The sequence below is a fragment of the Phyllopteryx taeniolatus genome, chromosome 17 (assembly GCF_024500385.1).
Source record: "Phyllopteryx taeniolatus isolate TA_2022b chromosome 17, UOR_Ptae_1.2, whole genome shotgun sequence".
Classification (NCBI taxonomy): Eukaryota; Metazoa; Chordata; class Actinopteri; order Syngnathiformes; family Syngnathidae; genus Phyllopteryx; species Phyllopteryx taeniolatus.
This window is the reverse complement of record NC_084518.1, coordinates 8,588,131-8,615,750: the sequence shown is the minus strand read 5'-3', so window position 1 is coordinate 8,615,750 and position 27,620 is coordinate 8,588,131. Positions and strand designations below refer to the sequence as shown.

At 43.4% G+C, this 27,620-nt stretch overlaps 1 protein-coding gene across 40 annotated transcripts in view; it reads right to left on the bottom strand.

Moving 5' to 3' along the window:
- Positions 1–27,620, bottom strand: part of LOC133466730 (HMG box transcription factor BBX) — a 208,161-nt gene that overhangs the window by 4,398 nt on the left and 176,143 nt on the right. For 35 of the 40 annotated variants that reach the window (XM_061750666.1, XM_061750683.1, XM_061750652.1 and 32 more), the window contains 2 exons: positions 19,633–19,819; positions 2,412–3,335 (listed from right to left, as the gene is read on the bottom strand). In XM_061750666.1, the coding sequence (XP_061606650.1) occupies positions 2,969–3,335; positions 19,633–19,819 (554 nt within the window). In that variant the 3' untranslated portion in view covers positions 2,412–2,968. Of the gene's footprint in view, positions 1–2,411; positions 3,336–4,509; positions 4,587–11,573; positions 13,121–19,632; positions 19,820–27,620 lie in introns of those variants that run through there. The other 5 variants (XM_061750677.1, XM_061750679.1, XM_061750656.1 and 2 more) reach the window with 4 other exon arrangements.

The following is a 27,620-nucleotide window of genomic DNA, read 5'->3' as shown; positions in this document are numbered from 1 at the left end:
ATCTTCAGGCGAGAGGTGGGGTACACCCTGAACTGGTCGCCAGCCAACCGCAGGGCACATATAAACAAACAACCATTCGCACTTACATTCACACCTATGGGCAATTTAGAGTCGCCAATTAACCTACCATGCATGTTTTTGGAATGTGGGAGGAAACCGGAGTACCCGGAGAAAACCAACGCAGGCACGGGGAGAACATGAAAACTCCACACAGGCGGGGCCGGAATTTGAACCCCGGTCCTCAGAACTGTGAGGCAGACGTACTAACCATTCTGACACCGTGCCGCCTAAAGACAAACATCTTCAGAAAAATCATGTGAGTTATACAATTTACACGTGTGCCCTTCCAGCTCTGTGGATACAAGTGCATAAATGATCCTAACTACTTATTATACTCGTCTTTACGTCATGGTAATAACGGTAAAGTCATGCAAAAGTTCCTACACGCTCACAAATTCATACATATTCATTCATTTCTCAGAAGATGTCTGCAATTGTTTGAATGCAAAATGGCTGCCTCATCCTGGCCCTTCAGCTCACAGATCCCTCTGGTGTATTGCAACAATATGATGCTCTCTCCAGTGGCATTAATGGTAAAGACAGCTTGAGTGACAAAGAAGGACCATTTGTAAAAGAACCAAAAAAAAGGAACTCTAAAGACACTAAGATGCATTTGTGTTAGTTTTCATGCAAAAGGAATATTAAGAAATAGGAGAAAAAATGCTATATATCCAATAATATCATTAGGATCTCCAGAAAATATGTTGCAAATCATGAAACTTCATTCGGGACACCTAACGGTCAAGACATTTTGGCATTAAAAGTTTGAAAAATATTACTTGAGAATATTTTTTTCTTCGAAAAAATTATGACATTTTAATAGAAACAACTGCCAATAATTCAAAAACTGATACCAGTAAAATGAATTGGTTTTCAAAAGGAAATTCAGTGGCACATGGCTTTACCGTTACTGATCAAATTATATGAAAATGTCCACTTACGTTTTGACGAAATCTGGATTTTACCATTCAAAAATTCTAAAACCAAATCCAAGACTGCAATGGACGAAGGGCTACTCTCCTATTCATGTGTAAAGCCTGGTACACACATTAAGATTTTTCCAATCTTAAAAGTTAAAAAAAAAAAATTTTAATCTGGGATATACCCCACACAAAGATAAAAAAGAAAAGAAAAATCAGGCATTTAACAGTTTTGGTCGTATTGTGTGTGGTGTGTTCTGATAAGCTCAACACAGAACACCACACACAAAGATTCTATTCCACCATCGATCTCAACATCTCACATGATCACACGTGTTCTCGGAAAAACGAAGATGAGTAGACACTTCGGATATGTGCCGACCTTTGCCGAATGATCCTGAAGGAAATGGTGTAGATAAATAAAAAGACTTGCTTTGGCAAATACTTCATGCTGTCTGGGGAACCTACTTTTATCCAAAAAACGACATTGGGTAAAACGTTTGTTTTCATTTACGGTCGCGTCATGTTCGTCAGTATAGGACGCTTTTTTGATTGGCCACATTCCGTTTAACGTCACGATTCTCGGCATCATGACTCGGCTGACGGCTCCCCCCCCCCCCCCCCCCCCCCCCACACACACACACGAGTTTGGGTTGTACAGTCCTGCTCACCTTTATTGGCACCCCTTCATTTTTTGCATAACCTGTATAATACCTTCGGAAATAAATGTAAATGTACCAAACTTATATCATCGGCATTTTTAAATTAATTTTTAAGTCCAAAGTAATTTAATTAAGACATTTTTTTAAACTTTGATATTTTAATTTCAAAGGGAAAAAAAAACAGAAAACAGCATGTGCAGCAATATTGGCACCCCTCCTAAATATTTGGTTGCACAACCTTTGGCAGCGATGACAACCAAATATTTCTTATATGTAGCTCATAGCTTTTTGCACTTCTCAGGTGGTATTTTCTCCCACTCTTCTTTTGCAATTCATTTAAGCTCTTGTTCTTTTCCTCAATGGCAGATTTGAGCTCCCCCCAAAGATTTTCAATTGGATTGAGATCAGGACTCATTGCTGACCATTTTAAAACAGTCCATTTTTCCCTTTTCAACCATTTCTGTGTGCTTTTGGATGTGTGCTTTGGGTCTTTGTCCTGCTGGAAGACCCATAATCTTTGCCTCAAACAAAGTTTTTTTTTTACACTGGATAAGAAATTTCACTCTAAAATCTCTTGATAATTTTCTGATGTCATGATACCTGTGATACAGCCAAGGCCACCAGTACCAGATGCAGAAAATCAGCCGCACAGCATTATGGTTCCTCCACCATGCTTAATTGTTGGCAGGGTGTTCTTTTCCCTAAAGGCTTCATTTGTCATGAACGAAACAGAGGACAGGACCCAAAATGCATGACTCCAATACAGATGGACAGTTTAAAAACAGAGCGGTTTAATATACGAGCAGTATATTATATAGTATATAGTCGGTACACAGGCAGGCAATCCGAAAAGGCAACAGTATCCAAAAAACGTGAGGCAAAGAGGAAAGGTCAAAAATCAGAACAGGGTCGAGTCTTACTATGAGTCGGTGACCTGGAAACAAGGAATGCTGGAACGTGACAACAAGATACAACGAACTGGCAACCAGAAAGAATGAGACAGGAGGTTAAATGCATGGGGTAATTAGGGTAAACGAGGCACAGGTGGGGAAGATGCTCTCAGGAGCAGGTGTGTATGAGACAGGGGGAAAACAACAACCAGAAAACACACCCATGACAGTACCCTCCACCCCGCACCCCCACCCCTCTTAACGGCTGGCCCCAGACGGGCCCGGAGCTCCAGGATGCGCAACATGGAAGTCCCAAATGAGTGAGTCATCCACGATAAACCCAGACGGCACCCATGAACGTTCCTCAGGCTCGTAGCCCTCCCAGTCCACCAGATATTGAAACCCCCTCCGACGAGACGAGACGACAACAGCCGCCTCACCGTGAAGACAGGGCCCCCATCCACGAACCGGGGGGGAGGAAGGGGCCTGGAAGGCGGGACCAGAAGCGACTCCCGGGCGAGCTTGGGAGCCTAAGCTTCATGGTGACAGGGTTGATGACCTTTGTGATGGGGAAGGGCCCAACGAACCTGGGAGCGAGCTTCCTGGACTCCACCCGGAGTGGAATATGCTTGGTGGAGAGCCACACTCGTTGACCCACTTTGTAGTTCTGAGCCGGTGTCCTCCTACGGTCAGCTCCGGTTTTGTAGGACCGTCCTTGTGGAGCTGCATCTGGCGGGCTCGCTCCAAGGTCCTCCTGCAGCGTCTCACCAAGGTCAATACAGCTGGAACCGTGGATTCTGGGGCTATGGCAGGAAACAGAGATGGTTGGTAACCATGCACAATGTGAAAAGGCGATAGACCAGTGGATGCAGAGGGGAGAGAGTTGTGAGAGAACTCGACCCAAACCAGTTTCTGAGACCAGGATTGTGGCTCCTGTGAAGGGAGACATCGGAGCCCAGTCTCCAGGTCCTGGTTCAGCCTCTCGGTTTGTCTGTTGGTTTCAGGATGAAACCCAGTTGACAGACTGACTGTAGCACCTATTAGACTGCAAAACTCTTTCAAAAATCGTGAAATGAATTGGGGGCCCCTATCCAATACCACATTCTTGGGAAAACCATGAAACTTGAATACATGGTTAATCATCAACTCAGCAGTGTCTTTAGGTGAGGGGAGTTTCGGAAGTGCAATGAAGTGTGCCATCTTAGAGAACCTGTCAACAACTGTGAGAAGGGTAGTATTTCCTTTAGAGGCCGGTAATCCCATCACAAAGTCTACGGAGATGTCTGACCAAGGACGTTGTGGTATTGGCAGGGGTCGCAATTCCCCCGAAGGACGTTGACGAGAGGGCTTGTGAGCAGCACATACCTGGCAAGCATTGACGTAATTGATAACATCCCTCCTAACATTACGCCACCAAAAGCGCTGTTCGACCACAGATAGCGTTTTGGCAAAGCCGCGGTGACATACAGTCCGGTTAGTGTGAGCCCAGTGGATGACGCTTCCCCTTAAGGTCGGGACCACAAAAAGCCTGTCCTCAGGGCAATCTTCAGGGCTAAGAGTGTTATTCAGAGCCTCTTTTACCACAGTTTCAACGTACCAAACAAAAGCAGAAACAAAACATGACTTGGGCAAAATAGTGTTAGGGTCGGACAAAGAATTCTTGTCGCAGAAAATACGTGACAAAGCATCTGGCTTACCATTTTCAGAACCAGGTCGGTAGGATAACATGAAATTAAATCTTGAGAAAAATAGAGCCCATCTAGCCTGCCTTGCATTTAATCCTTTAGCAGATTTAAGATACTTGAGGTTCTTGTGATCGGTCCAAACTAAAAACGGAGTCTGTGCCCCCTCCAGCCAGTGCCTCCACTCCACCAAAGCCACCTTGACCGCCAGCAGTTCATGGTCACCTATGTCATAATTTCTCTCGGCTGCAGTCAGTTTTTTAGAGAGATAGAGAGTTACAAGGATGTAACTTACCATCCTTGAGACATTTCTGGGAGAGCACTGCTCCTATTCCGGCATTAGACGCATCGACTTCTCCAACTGGTTGAGATCTGGCAAAGTGAGGATGGGAGCGGAGGTAAAGCTCGATTTCAGTTTCTGTAACGCTGACTGACAAACCGGTTCCACACAAATGGTCTGTGTGGCGAGGTAAGATCATGCAATGGCGAGGTTATAGAACTGAAATTTCTAATGAATTTTCTGTAAAAATTTGCGAACCCTAAGAACCTTTGTACATCCTTGCGTGACGTGGGAGTGGGCCAATTAATCACGGCATCGACTTTACAAGGGTCCATTTTGACTTTACCTTGAGCCAGCACGAAACCCAGAAAAGAAACGGACGCCTTGTGGAACTCACATTTCTCAGCCTTGACATAAAGTTCATTCTGCAGTAACCGCTGCAACACAGAGCGGACATGAATAATGTGAGTCTCCTCATCCGGGGAGTATATCAAAATACCGTCAAATAGGCAAAAACATACACATTCAACATGTCACGCAAGACATCATTGACAAAGTTTTGGAAAATAGCTGGAGCGTTAGCGAGTCCAAAAGGCATTACCAAATACTCATAATCTCCCGTTGGTGTGTTGAATGCTGTTTTCCATTCACCCCCCTCCCTTATCCTGACTAGATGATACGCATTTCTTAAATCCAGTTTGGTGAAAACCTTGGCTCCCTCCAGGAACTCAAAGGCGGTGGAGATAAGAGGAAGAGGGTATTTCACTGTTATCTCGTTGAGACCCCGGTAATCGATACAGGGTCACAGGGTCTAGTCCTTTTTGTCCACAAAGAAAAATCCTGCTCCCACAGGGGATGAAGATGGGCAAATGATCCCGGCTGCCAGGGATGCTTTCACATACTCCTTCATGGCCTTGTGTTCCGACCCTGAAAGAGAGAACAACCTCCCCCGTGGAGGTGTGGTTCCAGGCAGCAAGTCAACTGCACAGTCATAAGGTCTGTGGGGTGGAAGCGATTTGGCTTTGGATTTGGAAGAAACGTCTCCAATGTCATAGTAACAGGTGGGCACTTGAGATAAGTCAGGATCCTTTGGAATTTCATTAGAAACATATCCCTGAACATTACATGGAGGCTTGAAACAGTTCTGGGTGCAATTGCTGCCCCATGACATAACATGCCCAGAGGACCAGTCAATGTGAGGGTTATGTAGTTTCAACCATGGGTTCCCTAAAATAAGGTCATAATTCATGGCGTCAAAAACATGAAAACCAATGCGTTCCGAGTGAGAATCAGGAAATGTCAATGTGAGTGTTTGGGTGCGGTGAGTGATCTTGCCCCTAAAACTACCATCTGCGGCATAAGTGTTGCGGTGGCGCCTTACTTGAAAGGTTCTAAGGTGCATACGTCTAACGAGGAGGGAGTTGAGTCAATCTCCGACAAAACCAGAGTCAATCAATACAGGTGTATGAATCTCTTGATCAGGAGAGCATAGTGTCACTTTAGGAAGAACCCGGGTAGGGTCTTCCTTAATGAAATTTAGACTCACCGCTCCCGTACCCTTGGTACCAGCACCGGCAACCTTGACATAACATCCCTCCGACACAACTGCCCGCAGTAGAAGCACTGCCCTTCCCTCAGCCGGCGTTGACGTTCCTCAGGGGAGAGACGGAACCTGCCCAGTTGCATGGGTTCATCCCTGGTAACGCTAGCCAGTGGATTGAGACCGGCAACAGGGGATCTGCCTTGGTTTGGCTGGTTACCGAGGCTCGTCCTCCAAGTGCGCGGTGACGAATCCTTCCGCCGATTTTCGTCCAGCTCGCGATCCAAAAGTCTTTTGTCGATCTTCACGGCGAGAGCGCTGAGAGTGTCCAAGTCGGTCTGCAGGTCTAGTGGGACCAAATGAACCTTGACGGCGGGGGATAGTGCTTGAAAAAATTTATCGAGTAGTGCCCTGTTGTTCCACTGACTCTCAGCTGCTAGAATGCGAAACTCAATCGTGTAATCTGACACCCTGCGCTTGCCTTGTTGTAAGGTGACAAGGGAGCGAGCCACCTCACGATCTGGTGTGGAATACTGAAAAATTTGCTCCATAGTCTTTACGAAAGAAGCCCAAGAATGACACGTGGCGGAATTGTGGCTCCATTCAGCAATAGCCCACGCCTCCGCACGACCAGTCAGGTGGGAAATGACATCTTTGCCCGCTCGGTGGGGAAGGCAGCTGCCTGCAGCTCAAAGTGGAGTTTGCACTGTGTGATAAATGGCTTAATGTTTCCAGAATCTCCAGAGAACCTCTCCGGTCGAGAGAGCTGTGGGCAGACAGCAGCGGAGGTGGCAGGTGGCTGCATGGTGACTGCTTCACATGGAAACGGTGGTACAGTGGAGGCATCGGGTGCTGTGCCAGCTGGTTCTTTCTTCTGAACCATATTTATTAGAACTTCAAACCGTGAGGCCACCTGTCTCATTGTAGTGTCCTGATGCTCTGACAGTCCCTTTAGATGAAGGCAGAGGGCAGCAAGCTCCTCATCCTGCTTTGTGATGTGTTGACCCTGCGCTTGAAGGGCTTTACGCACCGGGTCTGAGTCTGCTGGGTCCATGTTATGGCCAGTTCGTTCTGTCATGAACGGAACAGAGGAAAGGACCCAAAATGCACGACTCCAAAACAGATGGACAGTTTCAAAAAAGAGAGGTTTAATATATGAGCAAAGGTCGGTACACAGGCAGGCAATCCGAAAAGGCAACAGTATCCAAAAAACGTGAGGCAAAGAGGCAAGGTCAAAAATCCAATCCAAGTCCAGTCTTAACACACCTTATACCTAAGGACAATCCTATAGGATAATCTTATAAGACATAAGATTGGCTGCTGTTTTGACATGCTTGGCCAGAAAGGGGCTGCATCAGGACAAAAACAGCCCAATTGTCTTTATGTGTGTACCAGCTTAAGTTTATGTGCCTGGCTTATACGCCCTCAATTCTCCCGCATTAACTTCTGCCACACCCCTGTGCGTACTCGGCTTGTTTGCGCGTACCGGCTTGAAATGTGTTACTCATTGAAGTCGGAGGGATGATATAATTCATGGAATGTGGAGTTCCCCTGATACATGCCATTGAAATCCACATGGAAAACATGTCACACTCCAAATCTAAAATCAATCTCCATAGCAGATATGGAAGTTATGGCGTGTCCAAAGCTTCATTCATAAGCAATACTGTGATCATGACTGAACGCATTGGCGCCTGTGATATGCCCTCACTGGCATATTATTGCATGTTTTGAATTTCTTTACTTGATAATGTAAAAAATCAAAATGTTACTGCGGGAGGAGAACATGTGCTAAACCGGTTAAGTGCATCAGCAGGAGAACCTTAATGCGGCACAGAGAGGAAAAGGGGAGGATGTAACAAATTGTTACTGTACAGTATATTCGATAAAACATACATTATGTGATGACCGTGTCCTCCCTTTAACAGGAGGTCAAACTGGTGGCCCGGGGGCCAGATCTGGCCCGCCACGTCATTTTATGTGGCCCGCGAGAGTGTGCATCGACTTTGTGTTCCTTGCTAAAATACCAAAATTCCAAATTGGGTTCACTTTTAAAAATATTGAGATATTGCAAGCACCGACCCCACTTTTAAAATAAAATTGATTCATACTGTAGTTGAACAGTTTTTACTGGCTTTTGATTTCAAAAGTAATAAGCCATTAATTTGTGTATATGTAATAATATGAGGCAATCCTACATTCATATGAGTTTGCAGCCATAACGGCTCTCCAAGTGGAACCATAACTGCGATGTGGCCCGTGACAAAAATGAGTTTGACACCCCTGCTTTAGCTGATGTAAAACTGTGAACTAGAAATGCCGATTGACAAGCCTTTAGCGTATTGTGCTGCCGTTCCCACAGGATTTGTGTGGCCATCCTGTTGTCATACAAAGTGACTTATCTCATAAATAACATTTAAGTGAATGTTGGTGGGCGGCATGGTGACCGACTGGTTAGCACATCTGCCTCACAGTTCTGAGGAACGGGGTTCAAATCCCGGCGCCGCCTGTGCGGAGTTTGCATGTTCTCCCCGTGCTTGCGTGGGCTTTCTCCAGGCACTCCAGTTTCCTCCCACATCCCAAAAACATTCAGGGTAGATGGTAGGTTAATTTAAAACTCTATAAATTGCCCGTAGGTGTGAATGTGAGTGTGAATGGTTGTTTGTTTATATGGGCCCTGCGATTGGCTGGCGACCAGTTCAGGGTGTACCCCGCCTCTCGCCCGAAGATAGCTGGGATAGGCTCCAGCACGCCCACGACCCTAATTAGGATAAGCGGAACGGAAGATGAATGAATGAATGAATGTTGGTGGTTAAAAAAGAAGAAAACTTCCTTTCAGTGGTAGTTTGAATATGTTTTGATATTTTTCCGGGAATCTCCTCCATGTAGTATGGTGTGTATTGTAACTGCCTCCAAACTTCAAGTGCAATATGAGGTTTTACCTTCATGGGGCGTTGTACTTACAGCCTCCAGAGTGCAGAGAAAGAAAGGTGCTTAAGTCGACAGCTGACTATGCGCATGTCCCGATTTGACAGTGAACCTCCACATTCCAGGGAGTACGTAATTGGCACGAGGGTGCGTATATTACCTACAAGTGGATGGAAGAATCTACGTGGCAAGCGAACCGTGGAGCTTTGCGCCTTTTCTGACTTCAACACACAGAAGAATATGTCCCTAAGCAAGCAAATGGTTAATGCATTGGTGAATGCGGGTGTGAACAGGAGCATTAAGGCTATAATATCACTTTCACAAGAAGTTAATTTTGACACTGGCCTGTACCTCACTGACAGGGACAATGAACCACAGACAGAGGAGGGGAAAACACCAACTATTAACTCTTGTTCAATGCACAGGGGTATGGGCTATAAACCTCTACTCTTTAAAACATTCAGTCTTATGTTTCTCGCGACCAGAGGTGGAAGCCAGAGGGGAGACCGGGGTAGCACTGGACCCCCCTGAAATCTGATTGGACACCCTAGGTGCCCCCCCCCCCCAGATGATTGACCTATCACGGCACCGCATGTCTTGTCGAAAGGAGCCGTTTGCATTTTGAAATCAGTGACGTCTTTTGACTGCTAAGTCCCTCCTGTACAGTAGTTGGCGCTATGTACCACAAAGAGTTGTAATCCACATTTATTAAGAAATGAAGAATAATAGCCACAGAAGATGATTTTCCCCAGAGCCAGTCTACGACATCATTCTAAAATAAGTTTTATGGTGGTGTCCTAATGAGTCACTGTTTAAAATCACTTTTGTGTTCAGAGAGGAGATCGTTTTGCTAAACACCTATTGTATGAAGCTAAAGTTAACATTAAGTTGCTTCTCATGGCGGTAAAAGCGAAAACATCACCCAGCACATGCAGTGTTTTAATAAGGAGCCAGTGCAGTGTGCCAGTCTCTCTCGGCCGCTGGCAAACACAAACAGGGGCACATGGACAAGTTACATCTCATGGCGTCTACAGATGACCAGTGTCAGCTTCCAACAGCCACTCCACATTAACGTGTACATTTAATTCGGGTTGCTGCTTATATTTATGTATTTCTCCAATGATTTTAGAGAAACGAAATTAACAGACAATTGGCCAGCTAGCTGTTTAAAACTCTGTTGGCTAAAATGAAATACAGTGGGTATGGAAAGTTTTCAGACCCCCTTAAATTTCTCACTCTTTGATATATTGCAGCCATTTGTTAAAATCATTTAAGTTAATTTGTTTCCTCATTAATGTACACACAACACCCCATATTGACAGAGAAAAAATATCCATCCATCCATCCATTTTCTGAGCCGCTTCTCCTCAATAGGGTCGCGGGCGTGCTGGAGCCTATCCCAGCTATCATCGGGCAGGAGGCGGGGTACACCCTGAACTGGTTGCCAGCCAATTGCAGGGCACATACAAACAAACAACCATTCGCACTCACATTCACACCTACGGGCAATTTAGAGTGTCCAATTCATGCATGTTTTTGGGATGTGGGAGGAAACTGGAGTGCCCGGAGAAAACCCACGCAGGCACGGGGAGAACATGCAAACGGGGCGGAGGATTGAACCCCGGTCCTCAGAACTGTGAGGCTGCCGCTCTAACCAGTCGTCCACCGTGCCGCCGAGGAAAAACGTAATTGTTGAAATTTTTGCTGATTTATTAAAAAAGAAAAACTGAAATATCACAGCCATAAGTATTCAGACCCTTTGCTGTGACACATTTAACTCAGGTGCTGTCCATTTCTTCTAATCATCCGTTTTTTTCTGTCACTATGGGGTGCTGTTTGTACATTGGGGAAAAAAATGAACTTAAATGATTTTAGTAAGCGGCACGGTGGCCGACTGGTTAGAGCGTCAGCCTCACAGTTCTGAGGACCCGGGTTCAATCCCCGGCCCCGCCTGTGTGGAGTTTGCATGTTCTCACCGTGCCTGCGTGGGTTTTCTCCGGGCACTCCGGTTTCCTCCCACATCCCAAAAACATGCATGAATTGGACACTCTAAATTGCCCGTAGGCATGACTGTGAGTGCGAATGGTTGTTTGTTCCTATGTGCCCTGTGATTGGCTGGCAACCAGTTCAGGGTGTACCCCGCCTCCTGCCCGATGACAGCTGGGATAGGCTCCAGCACGCCCGCGACCCTAGTGAGGAGAAGCGGCTCAGAAAATGGATGGATGGATGGATGATTTTAGTAAATGGCTGCAATATAACAAATTGTGAAAAATTTAAGGGGGTCTGAATACTTTCCATACCCACTGTATAAGATGGAGGGTGGGGGATTATCCTTCACGTTTTGCCCTTTGTTACATCTCTAAACTGTTGGTATAATGATGTTTGTTTAAAACTGAGACCGCTACAGTGTCAAGTGTTGCTTTTCCATTTTTTTCTCTTCTATGCAGCATCTTATTTCATGCATAATGTACTGCACAACAAGCTAGCTAAAAACACTTAAGACAAACTAGTGGAGTGCTTTCAAAGAAAACGTCAGGAGTTGAGGGCATCACAAAAGTGCTGTTAATGAGCGTCACAAGTGGAACTTGTTTAAAAAGCATAAAAACTGTAATTCAAGTGAATTCTGCCTTTATATTTCATAGTTTGATTTCTGAAATGTCACCAGCGTCACCAGTTTAGCTTGTTTAAAACAGGTATAGCCTACCTCTAATTCAAGTGAATTCCACCTTTTTATTTAAGTATTTGGCCACAAAAAAAGTCTGCCTCTTTATTCACATCATAAAAAGTGAATAATGCTTGTCATGTTTGTGCTTGTGTGTGTGCGCACACACACACACACACACACACACACACACACACATATATATATATATATATACTGTTTTCATTTTTTTCAACAGTGCATAAAGGCTTTTGTATTACTGGGCTGTTTTTCGTGTGATATAAAATTAAGTTGCGAAAGAATGTCAAAATTTGGGTTGCGACAATGACTAAGTTAACTTTTGGGTCCTGAGGCAAAACCAATTGGGAACCACTGAGTAGTTGAAAGTTTAATATTAAACTTACATCTACAGTGGTCTATTTCCCCTGACATTTTTTTAGGCTTGAAGTGGGGATTTGATAACATTGTGCAATTATAAGTGATGCTAAGAGTAACAAAAGTGGCACATTTTTTTCATAGGGTTCATTGAGAAATTAAAAGACAGGGGGGTAAGATAAATAACTTTTTAAAGAGAAGGGAACGTTAAAGTAGTTAAAGTGTGTGTGTGTGAGTATCTATGAGTGTATGTGCAGTGTGTGTGTGTGAGAGAGAGTGTGAGTAGCTGTGAGTGCGTGAGTGGATAACTGTGAGTGGGTTACTCTGTGATTATTGAAAAATTGTTGCAGTTGTTGAAGTTGTTTGTGTGTACATTGTGTTGTAAACATTGTTAATAAACTTTAAATTATGCACACAAATCTCAACTTCTGTGTGCTCAGCATGTACATTGCAACATTTAGAGTCTCGGATTGCTGTTCATTGGTCGAAAAACAAATTAATTGTCATAGTCTGTGGATCTCCTGGAATAGCCTTCGCCACCCCCTGGCCACCCCAGGGATAAAAGTTTAGCTCCGCCACTGTTAGCGACAACATACTGTCTTAGTATGTATAGTATAGTAGGTACACATACTATAGGACATATATACAATGTAACATTTCAAAAGCTCAACCATTGTTTCTTCATATTTAATGTACATCATACAGTATATATGAATTATAGGCCAGAACTAAAGAAAGTACTGTATATCCATTGTGACCATTTACACTGGTTAGCAGGAATTTAGGTGAAAGCGAATAGAATTAGAAGTGATGGGATCACCCCTTTTAACAGAAGAGAACGTCTTACAGGTATGGTGTGGCTTAAAAAGGTGAAAAAAAAATCTGTTCATATTTCATGTTTTCTTTTAAATTGCAAGTTATGACCCTGATAAAGGCCACTTTAAAATAAAACTGACAACCTATTAATGTTACCAACACACTGAGGTACAGAATATCTAAAGGGGGGAAGAGAAATTCAGAAAGACATTTTACATATCCCCAAAGGAACAAAGTTTCACTGATCAGCACAAGAGATGAGGACAGGAGTCTGGGCAAGTTCTCTCTTCAAGCCTCTCTGGCCTCTGAAACGAAACATGAAATCAAACAAAGCTTTTAAACGGCATTCCCATAGCCACATCAGAGGCATAACAGAGTCAGGATTTATTCATGTCTCTTTTCGACAGAATTTGCCAAAGTGGGCAATGCTGTGTCTTAAGTGCCCAGTCACACAGCTTTTGCCTCGTTAAGATGATTAGATGCACTGCTTTGTTGGTGTGGCAATTGCTTTCAACACAGGAGTGTAGGTAATGTGTCTCCGATGCTAAACTTCACACTCTGATCACAGATGGCGACATTCCGACTCTGTTACGCCTCCGCTACTACCTTGGAAGGCAGAAAATTCCAGGGTTAAACCCCCAGCCCGCATTGGTAACTCATACACAGAATATCAAACACTTATAAAAAAAAAGCCATCTTAGATTGTCAAATGTGCTCATTTACATCAAAGCTGATTTGAATGTTTGAATGAAAAAGGTCTACGCACCCCTTGTTCAAATGCCTGGTTTTGTGATTTAAAGATAAATCAATCCAAAACTCTGATACCATTATTACAAGTGTGCAAACCCTCCTATAACGGGATGTGGCCTGTGTTCAGAATTAACCAATCACATTCAAACTCACACCTGCCACCATTTAAACTGCCTCTAATTTCACCCAAATAAATTTAATCTGTTCGGGTAGGCCTTTCTTGATCTTTTTTTTTTTTTTTGCTTTCTAGCAGAAGCTTGAAGGTTTTGTGCTAACACTTAGATCTGGGTGATATATTGTGAGGCTCGATTCGATCAATATTTTATTAACCCTCGATATGGAAAATGGGGATCACCAATTTTGTTTTTTATACTTTTTGCTACTCCGCGAGACTTCCACCAACATGTCTGTCATTTGGAAACAAAAGTACTCTGCAAAATATGTATAAAAGATGTTACGACGAAGTTATCATCTAAAATCACCTGAAGCACGTTTTCAAATGCGATACATGTATCACGTTAAAAAGAGCCGCGACTCTGTGCCGCACCTGTAAGTAAACTAAACGATGCTGCAGACCCGTAGTGATCGTGGTGGCAGTTGAAGCGCTTCTGTTTTTGTGTTTGCGCCATGAATGGGATGGGAAGAGGACAAGATAGTAGTTTACCGATTACAGACGAGATGGAACGTGTTCACAGAACTTGTTTAGGCATTTAGGAGCTAGCATCATTGTGTGAGCTATCACGCAAATAGTTTCACAGTGGGCCGCCTTCGCTATCTGAGCTGTTCCGGACAGTTGGGTTTGCGGAGTGTGCTATTCTTAAGAATCTGTCTTGCCTTGTATTTCTTAATTTATGCACTTTATTTACAGATCACCACCATATGACGTCACATTTCTTCTTTGTCTTTTTCGTCTTCTTCTTGATTTCCGGCAGACTGGGCATTTTAAGTGCACTGCTGCCACCTAAGGGTTAAGTGATGAACACCTACAACAAAGCCAAACCATTTCCCCAAGAAATATGTTAAAAGAACAAATACTGAAGCCATAATTTATTAATGATGACAATTATAGAGTCATTATATAATTAAGAATTATTTTTATCCTATTACATAAGGGGTGTCAAACTAATTGTTGTCGTGAGCCACATTGTTGATATGGTTTCCCTCAGAGGGCCATGATGACCCTGAAACCACAGAAATGTTTCATCGCCTGATCATAGTATTATATAAACACAACAAAATGATGGAGAACTAGTTTTATCAGAAGTACAGATAACAGTTTGTTCAACTATTGTTCAAGTTACTGTAAAAAGGGGTTTGGCAACAACAACAAAACATGTTTGCAATATCTCAATGTTATTTATTACATATTACGATGTGAAATTTTGGTACAGATTTTAGCAAGAATCATATAAATTTCCGCAAATGATTTGCTTTCGCCGGCCACATAAAATTATGTGGCGGGCCGGATGCAGCCCCCGGGCTGCGGGTTTGACATTACTGGTATTTGGTTTTATTATATCCACCCGATCCTTTTTTCATCTGAGAGCAGTCGCTTGAGGATAAATATATATATATTTTTATTTTTGTTTTAACAGTATCTAATTTCAAATTATTAATTGATGTGCTTTTGTGTTTATGTTGTTTACTTGTTCGACTGGTCGGGTTCCCTCAGAGCGTAGTTATGACTGTGAAACCATATAAATGTTTCATTGCCTGATCATAATATACAGCAGCTGAAATAAGTATTTAAACATGTCACCATTTTTCTCACTAAATATATTTCCAAAGGTGCAAATTTTCACCAGATGTTGGGAACAATGCAAGTAATCCATTCTGTACATACAAAGAAAGTAGAACAAATAAGATCAGAAATTACGTTGTGTTATCATGTGAAATGACACAGGGAGAAAGTATTGAACACATGAAGAAAGAGAGGTGCAAAAAGGCATGGGAAGCCAAGACAACACCTAAAATCTATCAATAATCAAACAGCAGTCCACCCCCTTGTCAGTGCAAATGAATATCAGCTGGTTCAGTCCTAATTGTTGGCCTACAAAAAGGTGTCATTCCCAAGGTGGGAATGGGGACCAGGCGACTACAGATGAAAACTAGCCTTCTGGCTAATTCTGGCTGTTTTAACCATGTGTATTTCATGTGTTTTATGAAATTGCATTGTCCCCTTTCAGGTGTGAGTCAAGACACATCTCATGATGGGTAATAGCAAAGAGCTGTCTCAAGACCATCCCAAAGTAATTGTTGTAAAACATAATGATGGCATTGGTTACAGGCGCATATCTAAGCTTCTGAATGTTCCAGTGAGCATGGTTGGCCATAATACGTAAGCCAATCATACCACAATAAATTTGCCTTGATCAGGTGCTCCTCGCAAGATTTCTGACAGTGGAGTGCAAAGAATAATCAGAACAGTTGTCCAAGAGCCAAGGACCATCTGTGGAGAGCTTCAAAAAGACCTGGAATTAGCAGGTACTGTTGTCACAAAGAAAACAGTGAGTAATGCGCTCCGCCGTCATGGCCTGTATGCACACTAACCACGCAAGACCCCATTGCTGGAAAAAAAAAGCATGTCAACGCTCGTTTAAAGTTTGCTAAACAACATTTGGACAAGAGTCTGGTCTGATGAGAGCAAAATTGAACTCTTTGGATGCCATAATGCACACCACATCACCGTAAAAACACCATACCAACAGTGAAGTTTGGAGGTTGGAACATGATGGTGTGGGGCTGCTTTTGGTACTGGTGAACTTCACATTATTGAAGCAAGTATGAATGGGCAAGTCTACCGAGACATTCTTGAAAAAAATCTGCTGCCACCTACGAGGATGATGAAAATGAAATGGAATGGAACTGAAACTCAAGGTCCAGAAAAGAAGCCCACGAAACCTTCAAGATTTGAAGACGGCTTGTGTGGAGGAATGGGCCAAAATCACACCAGAGAATGCATGTGCCTAGTTTCTCCATACAGGAGGCGTCTTGAACTTGTCATTGCAAACAAGGGCTTTTGTACAAAGTATTAAATAAATACCAGTTGGCGTGTTTAATACTTTTGCCCTGTGTCATTTCACATTATTACACATAACTTAATTTCTGAGCGTATTTGTTCTACATTCTTTGCATGTATGGATTACTTAGGTTGTTCCCAACATCTGGTGAAATTTTCCTGTCAATAGCACTCATTGAAATATACTTGGTGACGTGTTAAATACTTACTTCAGCCGCTGTATATTCAGAACAAAATGATGAATAACTAGTTTTCAAATGAGAAGTCAAGGATAATAGTTTGTTCACCTATACTTCAAGTTACTGAAAAAAGAGGTTTGGTAACGAAAGAAAATGCTTGCAATATTTCCATTCATCCATCCATTTACTTCCGCTTATCCGAGGTCGGGTCGTGGAGACAGCAGCTTCAGCAGGAAAGCCCTGACTTCCCTCTCTCCAGCCACTTAATCCAACTCTTCCCAGGGCAGCCAACAGACATAGTCTCTCCAGAGCGTCCAGGGTCCTCCCAGTGGGACGTGCCCGGAAAACCTCAGCAGGGAGGCGTCCGGGAGGCTTCCTAGATGCCCAAGCCAACTCACCTGGCTCCTCTCTTAGAGATAGGGTGAGAAGCTCGGTCATCCGGGAGGGGCTCAGAGTCGAGTTGCTGCTCCTCCGCATCGGGAGAGCCTGAACACTCTGCGGAGGAAACTCATTTCGGCTGCTTGTGTCCGTGATCTTGTCGTTTTGTTCACGATCCACAGCTTGTGACAATTGGTGAGGGTAGGAAAGTAGATCGACCGGTAAATTGAGAGCTTTGCCTTTTGGCTCAGCTCCTTCACCATAACAGACTGATACAGAGTCCGAATCACTGCAGATGCTGCACCGATCCACCTGTCGATCTCCCGCTCCATTCCTCCCTCACTCGTGAACAAGACCCTGAGATACTTGAACTCCTCCACTTGGGCCAGGATCTCTTCCTTTCAATAGCCATACATCCATCCATCCATCCATTTTCTACACCGCTTATCCTCACTAAGGTCGCGGGTATGCTGGAGCCTAACCCAGATAACTGCAAGAGAGAAGCGGGAGACACCCTCAACTTGTCGCCAGCCAATCACAGGGCACATAAACAAAGAACCATTCACACTCACATTCACACCTACGGGGAATTTCGAGTCTTCAATTAACCTACTGTAAATGTTTTCGGGATGTGGCTCTAATTCATGCAAAGGTTTTGTACAAGGTTGAGGTCAGGATTTTGCAGGCCAGTCAAGTTAATCCACATCAAACTCATCCATGTCTTTATGAACCTTGATTTGTGCACTGATGTACAGTCATGTTGGAACAGGAAAGGGTCATATCCAAACTGTTGTCACAAATGTTAGCCCCTGAGCTCCAGTTAAAGGAACTCTTAATGCTTCAGCATACCAAGAGATTTTGGACAGTCAAACAGTTTGGGGATTACCCCTTCCTGTTGCAACATGTCTGTGCATTAGTGCACAAAGCAAGCTTCAAAAAGATTTGGATGAGAGAATGTGGTATGAATGAACTTGACTTGCCTGCACAGAGTCCTGCTCTCGACCCAATAGAACAACTTTGGGTTGATTTTGAGTGGATGGTGAGACAGTTCTTCTCATCCAACATCACTGTGTGACCTCAAAAATATGGTCCTGGAAGAATGGGCAAAAATTCCCATAAAGTCACCCAATAGAACACCTTTGGGTTGATTTCGATTGGACGGTGAGCCAAACCTTCTCATCCAACATCACTGTGTGACCTCAAAAATATGGTCCGGGAAGAATGGGCAAAAATTCCCACAAACTCACTCCTAAACCTTGTTGAAAGCCTTCCCACAAGAGTTGAAGCTGTTACAGCTGCAAGGGGTCGACCAACATCATATTAAATGATATGCATTTAGAATGAGATACCACAAAATCATATGTGAGTCAAGGCAGGTGGACTGTCTTCCATTTCTCGTTAGTGAGGATGGGACCTAACAGTCAACGTCAATATTTGAGAAAGATATGGCACTGGAGACCGAAATTGTGTCCACAGGTTTAATGTATCATTGTTTGTCATTTTCTTTCTTTTTTTGTGAAACTACAAGCAAACAGAAAATACATTTTTACAAATATACTGACTCTCAAGCTCAAACAGCATATATTTCAATAAAGTTGTTTTTTTACTTGACAGTTCTGTGTAAATTTTGTCTGCTTCATCATGCGTTCCCGTCATTTTAAGCTAAGAGCATTATAGCGATTAAGCTATGAAATTCTTTCAAAATATCCGAGACCAATCATTAACTTAAAATATATTCAAAATATACAGACAATGCCACGTAAAACCAGGATGGTTGATCATTGAAATGACATGAAGAAAAACGATCTCTGGAAGCTGACTTCTGGTTTTAACCACTTCCAGTTGGACTCTAATGTAGTATATCAAATCCATCACTATCCATCCATCCATTTTCTGAGCCGCTTCTCCTCACTAGGGTCGCGGGCGTGCTGGAGCCTATCCCAGCTGTCATCGGGCAGGAGGCGGGGTACACCCTGAAATGGTTGCCAGCCAATCACAGGGTACATACAAACAAACAACCAGTCGCACTCTCAGTCACACCTATGGGCAATTTTAGAGTCTCCAATTAATGCATGTTTTTGGGATGTGGGAGGAAACCGGACTGCCCGGAGAAAACCCACGCAGGCACGAGGAGAACATGCAAACTCCACACAGGCGGGGCCGGGGATTGAACTGTGAGGCTGACGCTCTAACCAGTCGGCCACCGTGCCGCCCAAATCCATCACTAGATGTCACTAATTTACAAAACATAATAACAGTCATTGAGCACACAGCAGGTGAGCAAATACCTTTGGCAATATAGGGTAAACTGCAAACGAAATGGCACGTGACACAGCCACATCCCTAATATAAGAGGGTCTGCACATTTGTGCAGCCACATTTTCTCAGTTTATTTTTACATCTCCTTTCAAAGTTATTTTTACAATTACAATCACATAATTCTTTGGGGTTTGAACAATCAGGCGACTGAAATTGCACTGATCCTCCCTACCTGTGAATGTTTTCCATGGCCGCCACTTCAGCAAGAGCAGCTAAACTGAAGAAAGCAGGTAGCTCCTGTGTGCCAGTGCTCCCCTCCACTGGTCTGGAATCACTGTAGCACACTTTTTCATTGCATAAAGTGAGTTGGGGTAATGGCATATTCTCCTGCACCTGGTTCAGATCCCTAATTTTTTCGTCTGCAAGAAAAGACAAAAAATAAACAATTCGTGGAGAATTGTTTTTTTAATTCATTGCATGCTCACATCAACTGTGACATTGTTTTCACCGGGATGACAAACAGAACAGTAAAAAGAAACACATGACACATACTCAGTTTGGGATCTGGCCTACTCCAAGTGTGCATAGAAATCCAAATAAATCTGAGATCTTGTGATGCAACTGCAGCGTGAATTGAAAGGTTGGATGGACCTTCCCAATGCGAACCTGACGTAATCAAAATATGTTGACCGATGACATACAGTCCCCTCCAAAAGTATTGGAATGGCATGGTCAATTCCTTTGTTTTTGTTGTATTCTGAAGACATTTGGGTTTTAGATCAAAAGATGAATATGAGACAAAGGTTCAGAATTCCAGCTTTTATTTCATGGTATTTACATCTAGATGTGTTAAACAACTCAGGACAGAGCACATTTTTTTTAAGACAATCACTTTTCAAGTGAGCAAAAGTACTGGATCAGACATTATTCAATTAACTTAAAGTGAATAACATTTAATATTTGGTGGCATAACCCTTACTTGCAATAACTGCATCAAGCCTGCGACCCATTTCCTTCACCAGACTGTTGCATTCTTCATTTGAAATGCTTTTCCAGGCCTTTACTGCAGCCTCTTTAGATCTTGTTTATTTCTGGGGGTTTCTCCCTTCAGTCTCCTCTTCAGGAGGTAAACCGCATACTCTATTGGGTTAAGGTCCGGTGATAGACTTGGCCACTCTAACACCTTCCAATTTCCCCCCCTGATTAAGTCCTTTGTTGTGTTGGCAGTGTGTTTTGGGTAATTTTCTTGTTGCATGATGAAGCTTCTCCCCATTAGTTTGGATGAATTTTTCTGTAAATTGCCAGACGAAATGGTTTTGTAGAATTCAGAATTCATTCTGCTGCTACCATCCTGAGTTACATCATCAATAAAGACTAGTGAGCACGTTCCAGAAGCAGCCAAGCAAGCCCGAGCCATGACATTACCTCCAACATGCTTCACAGATGAGCTTGTGTGTTTTGGATCATAAGCAGATCCTTTCTTTCTCCATACTTTGGTCTTTCCATCACTTTGGTAGAGGTTCATCTTGATCTCATCAGTCTAGAAAACTTCTAAAACCTTTGTGGCTCATATCTGTACTTCTTTGCAAAATCCAATCTGGCCTTCCGATTCTTTTTGCTGATTTTGTGGTTTGCATCTTGTGGTATGGCCTGTATAGAGACCCTTTCAAAAAAAAATTTATATCATGAAAAAGTTTATTTCCATCACTCCATTCAAAATGTGAAACTTTCATAAATTTTAGATTCAGGGTTCACAATTTAAACAATTTCAAGTATCTATTTGTTTATTTTTACATAATTTGGGCTTCCAGCTCATAAAACCCGTGTAATCATGAACTCAAAAAATTAGAATACTGTGAAGAAATCACTTCCGTCTCAGTTTTTGTAGAAAAAAAGAAAGAAATTAGGGTCACATTCAATCAATTAAAATATGGTAGTTTCAAAACAATACGTTAATCTTTAATACTGGATTGGGAATTCCGTTGCTTTCATCACTGCCTCGATGCGCCGTGGCATTGAGGCAATCAGCCTGAGGCATTGCCTTGGAGTTATGGAAGCCCAGATTTCCTTGATGCTTGCTGTCATTTCTTCTTTGTTTTTGGGTCTGGTGCCCCTCATTTTCCTCTTGATAATACCCCATAGATTCTCAGTGGGGTTTAGATCTGACGAGTTGGCTAGCCCGTCAAGCACTGTGATGGGATGGGCATCAAACCAGGTTTTGGTGCTTCTGGCGGTATGGGAAGGGGCCAGGTCCTGCTGGAAGATGACATCTGCATCTCCATACAGATCTTCAAATCATGAAGTCCTCTAAAACATTCTGGTAGACTGTTGCGGTGACCTTGGATTTAAGAAAGCAACACTGCGACAAATAACTAATGAATATGCAAATTGCTTGTGTATCCCCCTCACTCACACTCTCGTCCTATAGACTTTTATAATTTACATAGTCAATCCCACCACACTTCAGTTTTACAGCCGGGTTCACGACCCTTGTCCTGCCTGCTTCTTCTCCTGTCCTTGTCCTGTTCTATCTTGTCCTGTCCTTCCCTGGGAAGCCGTGGCCCAATGGTTAAGATCATCGCCTGCCACCGTGGGGGACCTAGGTTCAAGACCTATAATTGTGCCTGGCCCCGTTGGAGTACTGGCAGTTTGAGGTCCTGGCAGGTTGGAGTACTGGCACAATGAAGTAAGGACCGCAAATGGCCCCCAGGCTGTAGTTTGGACACCAAGCTGTAGGACAAGTGGAAAAGTACGACCCATGCAAATATTCGAAAGAGGTCCGGCCGCACAAAATGGGAGGACGGGCTGCAAATGGCCCCTGGGCCGTAGTTTGGACGCCACTTCTGTCAGAGAAGTGTAAAACCGCATCAAAGGTTATATTGAGAAAATGCTGGCCCCACAAAAATGGGGGTTCACTGTGATGGGTAAAATGCAGAGAACAAATTTTGTGTCCATGCATGTATGTTCATGACAATAAACCCACACAGGCATGGGGAGAACATGCAAACTCCACACAGGCAGGGCCGGGGATTGAACCCGGGTCCTCAGAACTGTGAGGATGACGCTTTAACCATTCGGTCACCGTGCCACATTGTTGTAGACATGTAATGATTTACTTTTCTCATCCTGTTTTCTCATCTTTTGTCGTTTCTCTCTCCCCTCTAGAAACTTTGTTCTGTTCAACTGATCGATTCAAATTCTCAATAAACATAAATTATAATGCTAGGAAACCACAGCGGCATCTTAAAAACTCCACTGTGACGCAGTAAAACTTTTCCGGCATAAAAGGGATACAGATCCTCCCTTCTGCTTGACATAACAGCTGAACAGGACAAAAAAACAAAACTAAAAAATTTTTTGTAATGTAGTACCTAATTATTAAAGTTGATTAGGCCGACTAGGAAAATTATTATTTGCATCAGAATTCTTTAGTTAAAACTCTGTTCGATCACAGCCATCATATGGAATGTATTTTGTTTTGTAATATAAGAATAGAGCAAATAAAATATTTTGTTCATATAGTCAGCCAGAGCTGCAAGGAATGCAAAGTTATCAGTCCTTTTACCATCGTTCCTCTCATATTGTGTTGTTTGTTTTTGTCTACACATTCAGGACAAAAGTCCTGTTTTTGTTTTAATTCCTCATTTTAAAAACGACCAATCAAGAAACACATTTTTTCCCCATGTTTTTGAGATTGTAGGGTGAAAGCTACAGCTGGCTACTAGTGTGGACGCAACAATGGGAAAATACAATGCCAGTATTTTAAGGGGAATAGCCAGTCAGCAACATACTGAGAAAAAACAAAAAAGAACTAGAGCTACGAGCATCTATAATCAGGGCTGGCCCTGTTGGAGTACTGGCAGTTTGAGGTCCTGGCAGGTTGGAGTAGTGGCACAATGAAGTAAGGACCGCAAATGGTCCCCAGGCTGTAGTTTGGACACCAAGCTGTAGGACAAGTGAAAAAGTATGACCCATGCAAATATTCGAAAGAGGTTCGGCTGCACAAAATGGGAGGATGGGCGGCAAATGGCCCCTGGGCCGTAGTTTGGACGCCACTGCTGTCAGAGAAGTGTAAAACCGCATCAAAGGTTATATTGAGAAAATGCTGGCCCCACAAAAATGGGGGATGACCTGCAAATGGCCCCCAGGCCATAGGTTGGACACCACTGCTGCTGGATAAGTTCAAATGTATGACCCATGCAAATGTTGGAAAAATGTCCGGCCGCACAAAATGGGAGGACCGGCTGCAAATGGCCCCTGGGGCAGAGGTTGAACATCACTGCTGTCGAAAGTGCTAAGCCGTGTCAAAGGATATATTGATATATTTTTGCGGGCCCCACAAAAATCCGAGATGGCCCGCAAATGGCCCCCAGGCCGTAGGTAGGACACCACTGCTGTTGGAAATGTGCAAAGCCTTCTCAAAGTTTATAAACGTAGATGTTGGAAAAAGGTACTACACTACTGTATTTATTGTTGGTAATTATGGTGGGACTTTTAAGAACTGTGAATGTTACATTTAAAAAGGCTGTAGATAATTTTTCTGTTGAGTTTAGGACATGGGTTGTGATTACAATTTTGTCAGTGTCGGGGTGCTACACATGCCTGTCAAGTTTGGTAGGTTTAAGTGTGACGTACTACGAATAGCTCTTTGATGAACTGCATCAGCAACCTTGCAAAAAAGGTCGACCCTTACAACTACGAAGTCTCAGGTCCCTTCCTGTTGGGTTTAGGGTATACGTGTCTTTAAAGTTTCTGTACGTCTGGGGTTGATACAGGTGTGAGCAGATTTTTTTTTAGTACTAGGTGAAACGTACCGCAAATTAGTCTTTGATGAAGTTTAAGCATTTTTGGTTTTGTGGCGAAATGTGGAATGAAAGGTTTTAAGTCCTGCCCCATCATATAGTTCGTCCGATTAAAAAACTTTTGATAACTTTAAATGTCCCTTGTCTTGAGCTGTTACATACCACGTTTGAAGCAAATCGGATAAAAGCTGTAGGACGAGTTCACAAAAGTATAAACCCTGCTGAAAAATGTGACAGTGTCTCACTTTTTTCCTTCATAAAGTCATAGGTCTCAACCTGTTGGCGTTAAGATATCACTCGCTCTGACTTTTTTGTGCGTCTGGGTCTGCTTTATATGCATACCCTTTTTCAGAGCTGTCGGTCTAACGGATCACCGAGTTGTCCTTTGATGTAGTTTAGGCATGGTTCTAGGGGGCGCTGTCGAGCCATTTATTTTGGTAATCACACCCGAAAATGTGAAATTATCAGATTTTTCACCAGGCCGATGTGCCGAAATTTTGTGAGTTTTCGTGCACGTTTAATGCCTAAAAATAACCTTGTTTGAGACGACTCAAATAATAATAACTAGAGCTGCGAGCAGCTATAATCGGGCCCTTGCACCCCGGCCCTGTACTGGTAGTGTGAGGTCCTGGCAGGTTGCGGTATTGGCACGATGAAGGGCCGCAAATTGGCCCCGGGCGGTAGGTTGGACACCACAGTTGTAAGAAAAGTGAAAAGGTATGGCCCATATTGAGCAAATGTGGGCAAAAATGAGGGATGGCCCGAAAATGGCCTCCAGGCCATAGGTACGACACCACTTATGACAGAAGTGCAAAGCCGTGTAAAAGGTTATATAGAGAAAATGTGGACAACACAAAAATGGTGGATGGCCCCCAAATGTCCCCCAGCCCATAGGTAGGACACCACTGCTGTTGGGCAAAGCCATCTCAAAGGTGACATTGAGAAAATGCAGGCCATACAAAAATGGGGAAGGGCTTGCAAATTGCCCCCAGGTCATAGGTAGGACACCATTGCTGTTGGACAAGTGCAAAGCTTTCTCGAAGGTTATATTGAGTAAATCTGGGTGTTGGAAAAGGTTAGTGATCACTGAGGGCTACTACACTACTGTATGTATTGTTGGAAAGTACGGTGAAACCTTTACTGTGAAGTAAGGGCCGCAAATTACCCCCGGCGGTAGGTTGGAAACCACATTGTCGGACAACTGCAAAGGTCTGGCCCATATTGAGTAAATGTGAGCCACACAAAAAATGGAGGATGACGCGCAAATGGCCCCCCTGCCATAGGTTTGACACCACTGCTGCAAGACAATTGCAAAAGTATGACCCATGCAAATGTTGGAAAAAGGTCCGGCCGCACAAAATGGGAGGACCGGCTGAAAATGGCCCCTGGGCTATAGGTTGAACACCATTTCTGTAAGAAGTGCAAAGCCGTATAAAGGTTATATTAAGAAAATGCGGGACATACAAAATGGGGGATGGCCCCTAAATGTCCCCCAGGCCATAGGTAGGACATCACTGCTGTTGGGCAACTGCAAAGCCTTATCAAAGGTTATATTGAGTAAATACGGTTTTTGGAAAAAGGTATTGAACTCTTAGGCCTACTACACTACTGTATGTATTGCTGGCAATGAAAGCGGGACTTCCAAGTACTGTAAATGTTACATTTAAAAGGGCGTAGATAATTTTCTGTTGAGTTTAGGACAGTTTTGTTCGTGTCGGGGTGCTACACACGTGTAGGAATTTTCGTAGGCGTAAGTGCAACATACCGCAAATAGGTATTTGGTGAACGGCCACTGTTCTGTTTTGTGGCAAGATGAGAAAAGCTACTGTTGAAGAGCCGCCACCGTCACATAGAATGTCGGAAAAAAAAGCTTTTGATAACTTTTAAAGTCCCAGGTGTTGAGATGGTTTCATTCTTTCCACTTTTGCTTTGATAAACAAAAACGGAATCACGCATACCACCAGCATGAATCCTCACTCCTATCTCTCTGTTTTCCTGCTCTGCTTCCCACACACACGAAACGCACAAGTCGCTCAAAACTCTTTTTGCACTCCACAAACCACCACCGCACACCATATTATCCCCTTGTCACCGTTTGTTTCCTATGTTCAGTGTTTGCTCGTTACCCTTCTATGTACCCTGGCTTTGCAGTACTTAAATATAGCATCTCTATCACCCTCTCTAAATAATATTCGTCAACACAATACCAAAAAATCTCCAGAAATCTGTCAAAAAAAACAACAACAATGAATGCATAGTACCAAATCAATTTAAAATTATGAAACACACACCCATAATATGTCACACTTAACATTTGTGTCTTGGAATGTCAATAGCATTCGATCACAGGCAAAGAGAATTAAGATTATGGATTATAGCACTAAATTTAAAACAGACCTCCTCCTATTACAAGAAACGTACCTTACTAAGTCAGAAGAAAAATGCCTCATTGACTCAAATTTCACTAAAGTTATCTCTGCCTTTTAGAACTGTAGACAAAGAGGAGTCTCAATACTAGTCCATAAAAGACTACCTTTTACAATAAATAGTACAGTAGTAGATCCAGAAGGCCGATATATAATTATACAGCCTACAATATTTAACAAGCTTTATACAATTGTCATTGCTTTTTGCAGATGATGTGGTTCTGTTGGCTTCATCAAGCTGTGATCTCCAACTCTCACTGGAGCAGTTTGCAGTATCTTGGGGTCTTGTTCACGAGTGAGGAAAGAATGGAACGGGAGATCGGCAGGCGGATCGGTGCAGCGTCTGCAGTGATGAGGACTTTGTATCGGTCCGTTGTGGTAAAGAAGGAGCTAAGCCGAAAGGCGAAGCTCTCAATTTACCAGTCGATTTATGTTCCTACCCTCACCTATGGTCACGAGCTGTGGGTCGTGACCGAAAGAACAAGATCCCGGATACAAGCGGCCGAGATGAGTTTCCTCCGTAGGGTAGCTCTCCCTTAGAGATAGGGTGAGAAGCTCGGTCATTAGGGAGGGGCTCTAGAGTAGAGCGGCTGCTCCTCCGCATTTTGACGAGCCAGATGAGGTGGCTTGGGCATTTGATTAGCCGGACGCCACCCTGGTGAGGTGTTCCGGGCACGTCCCACCGCAAGGAGACCCCGTGGACGACCCAGGGACACGTTGGAGAGACTACGTCTTTCAGCTGGCCTGGGAACACCTCGGGATCCCACCGGAAGAGCTGGATAAAGTGGCTGGGGAGAAGGAAGTCTGGGCGTCCCTGCTAAAGCTACTGCCCCCGCGACCCGACCTCGGATAAGCGGTAGAAAATGGATGGATATACAATTGTCAATGTATACGCTCCAAATAAAGATGATCCAGCCTTTTTTCACATGCTCTTTTCACACTTGTTAAACTTGTCAGCCAATTCTACAATTATTATGGGAGGTGATTTTAAC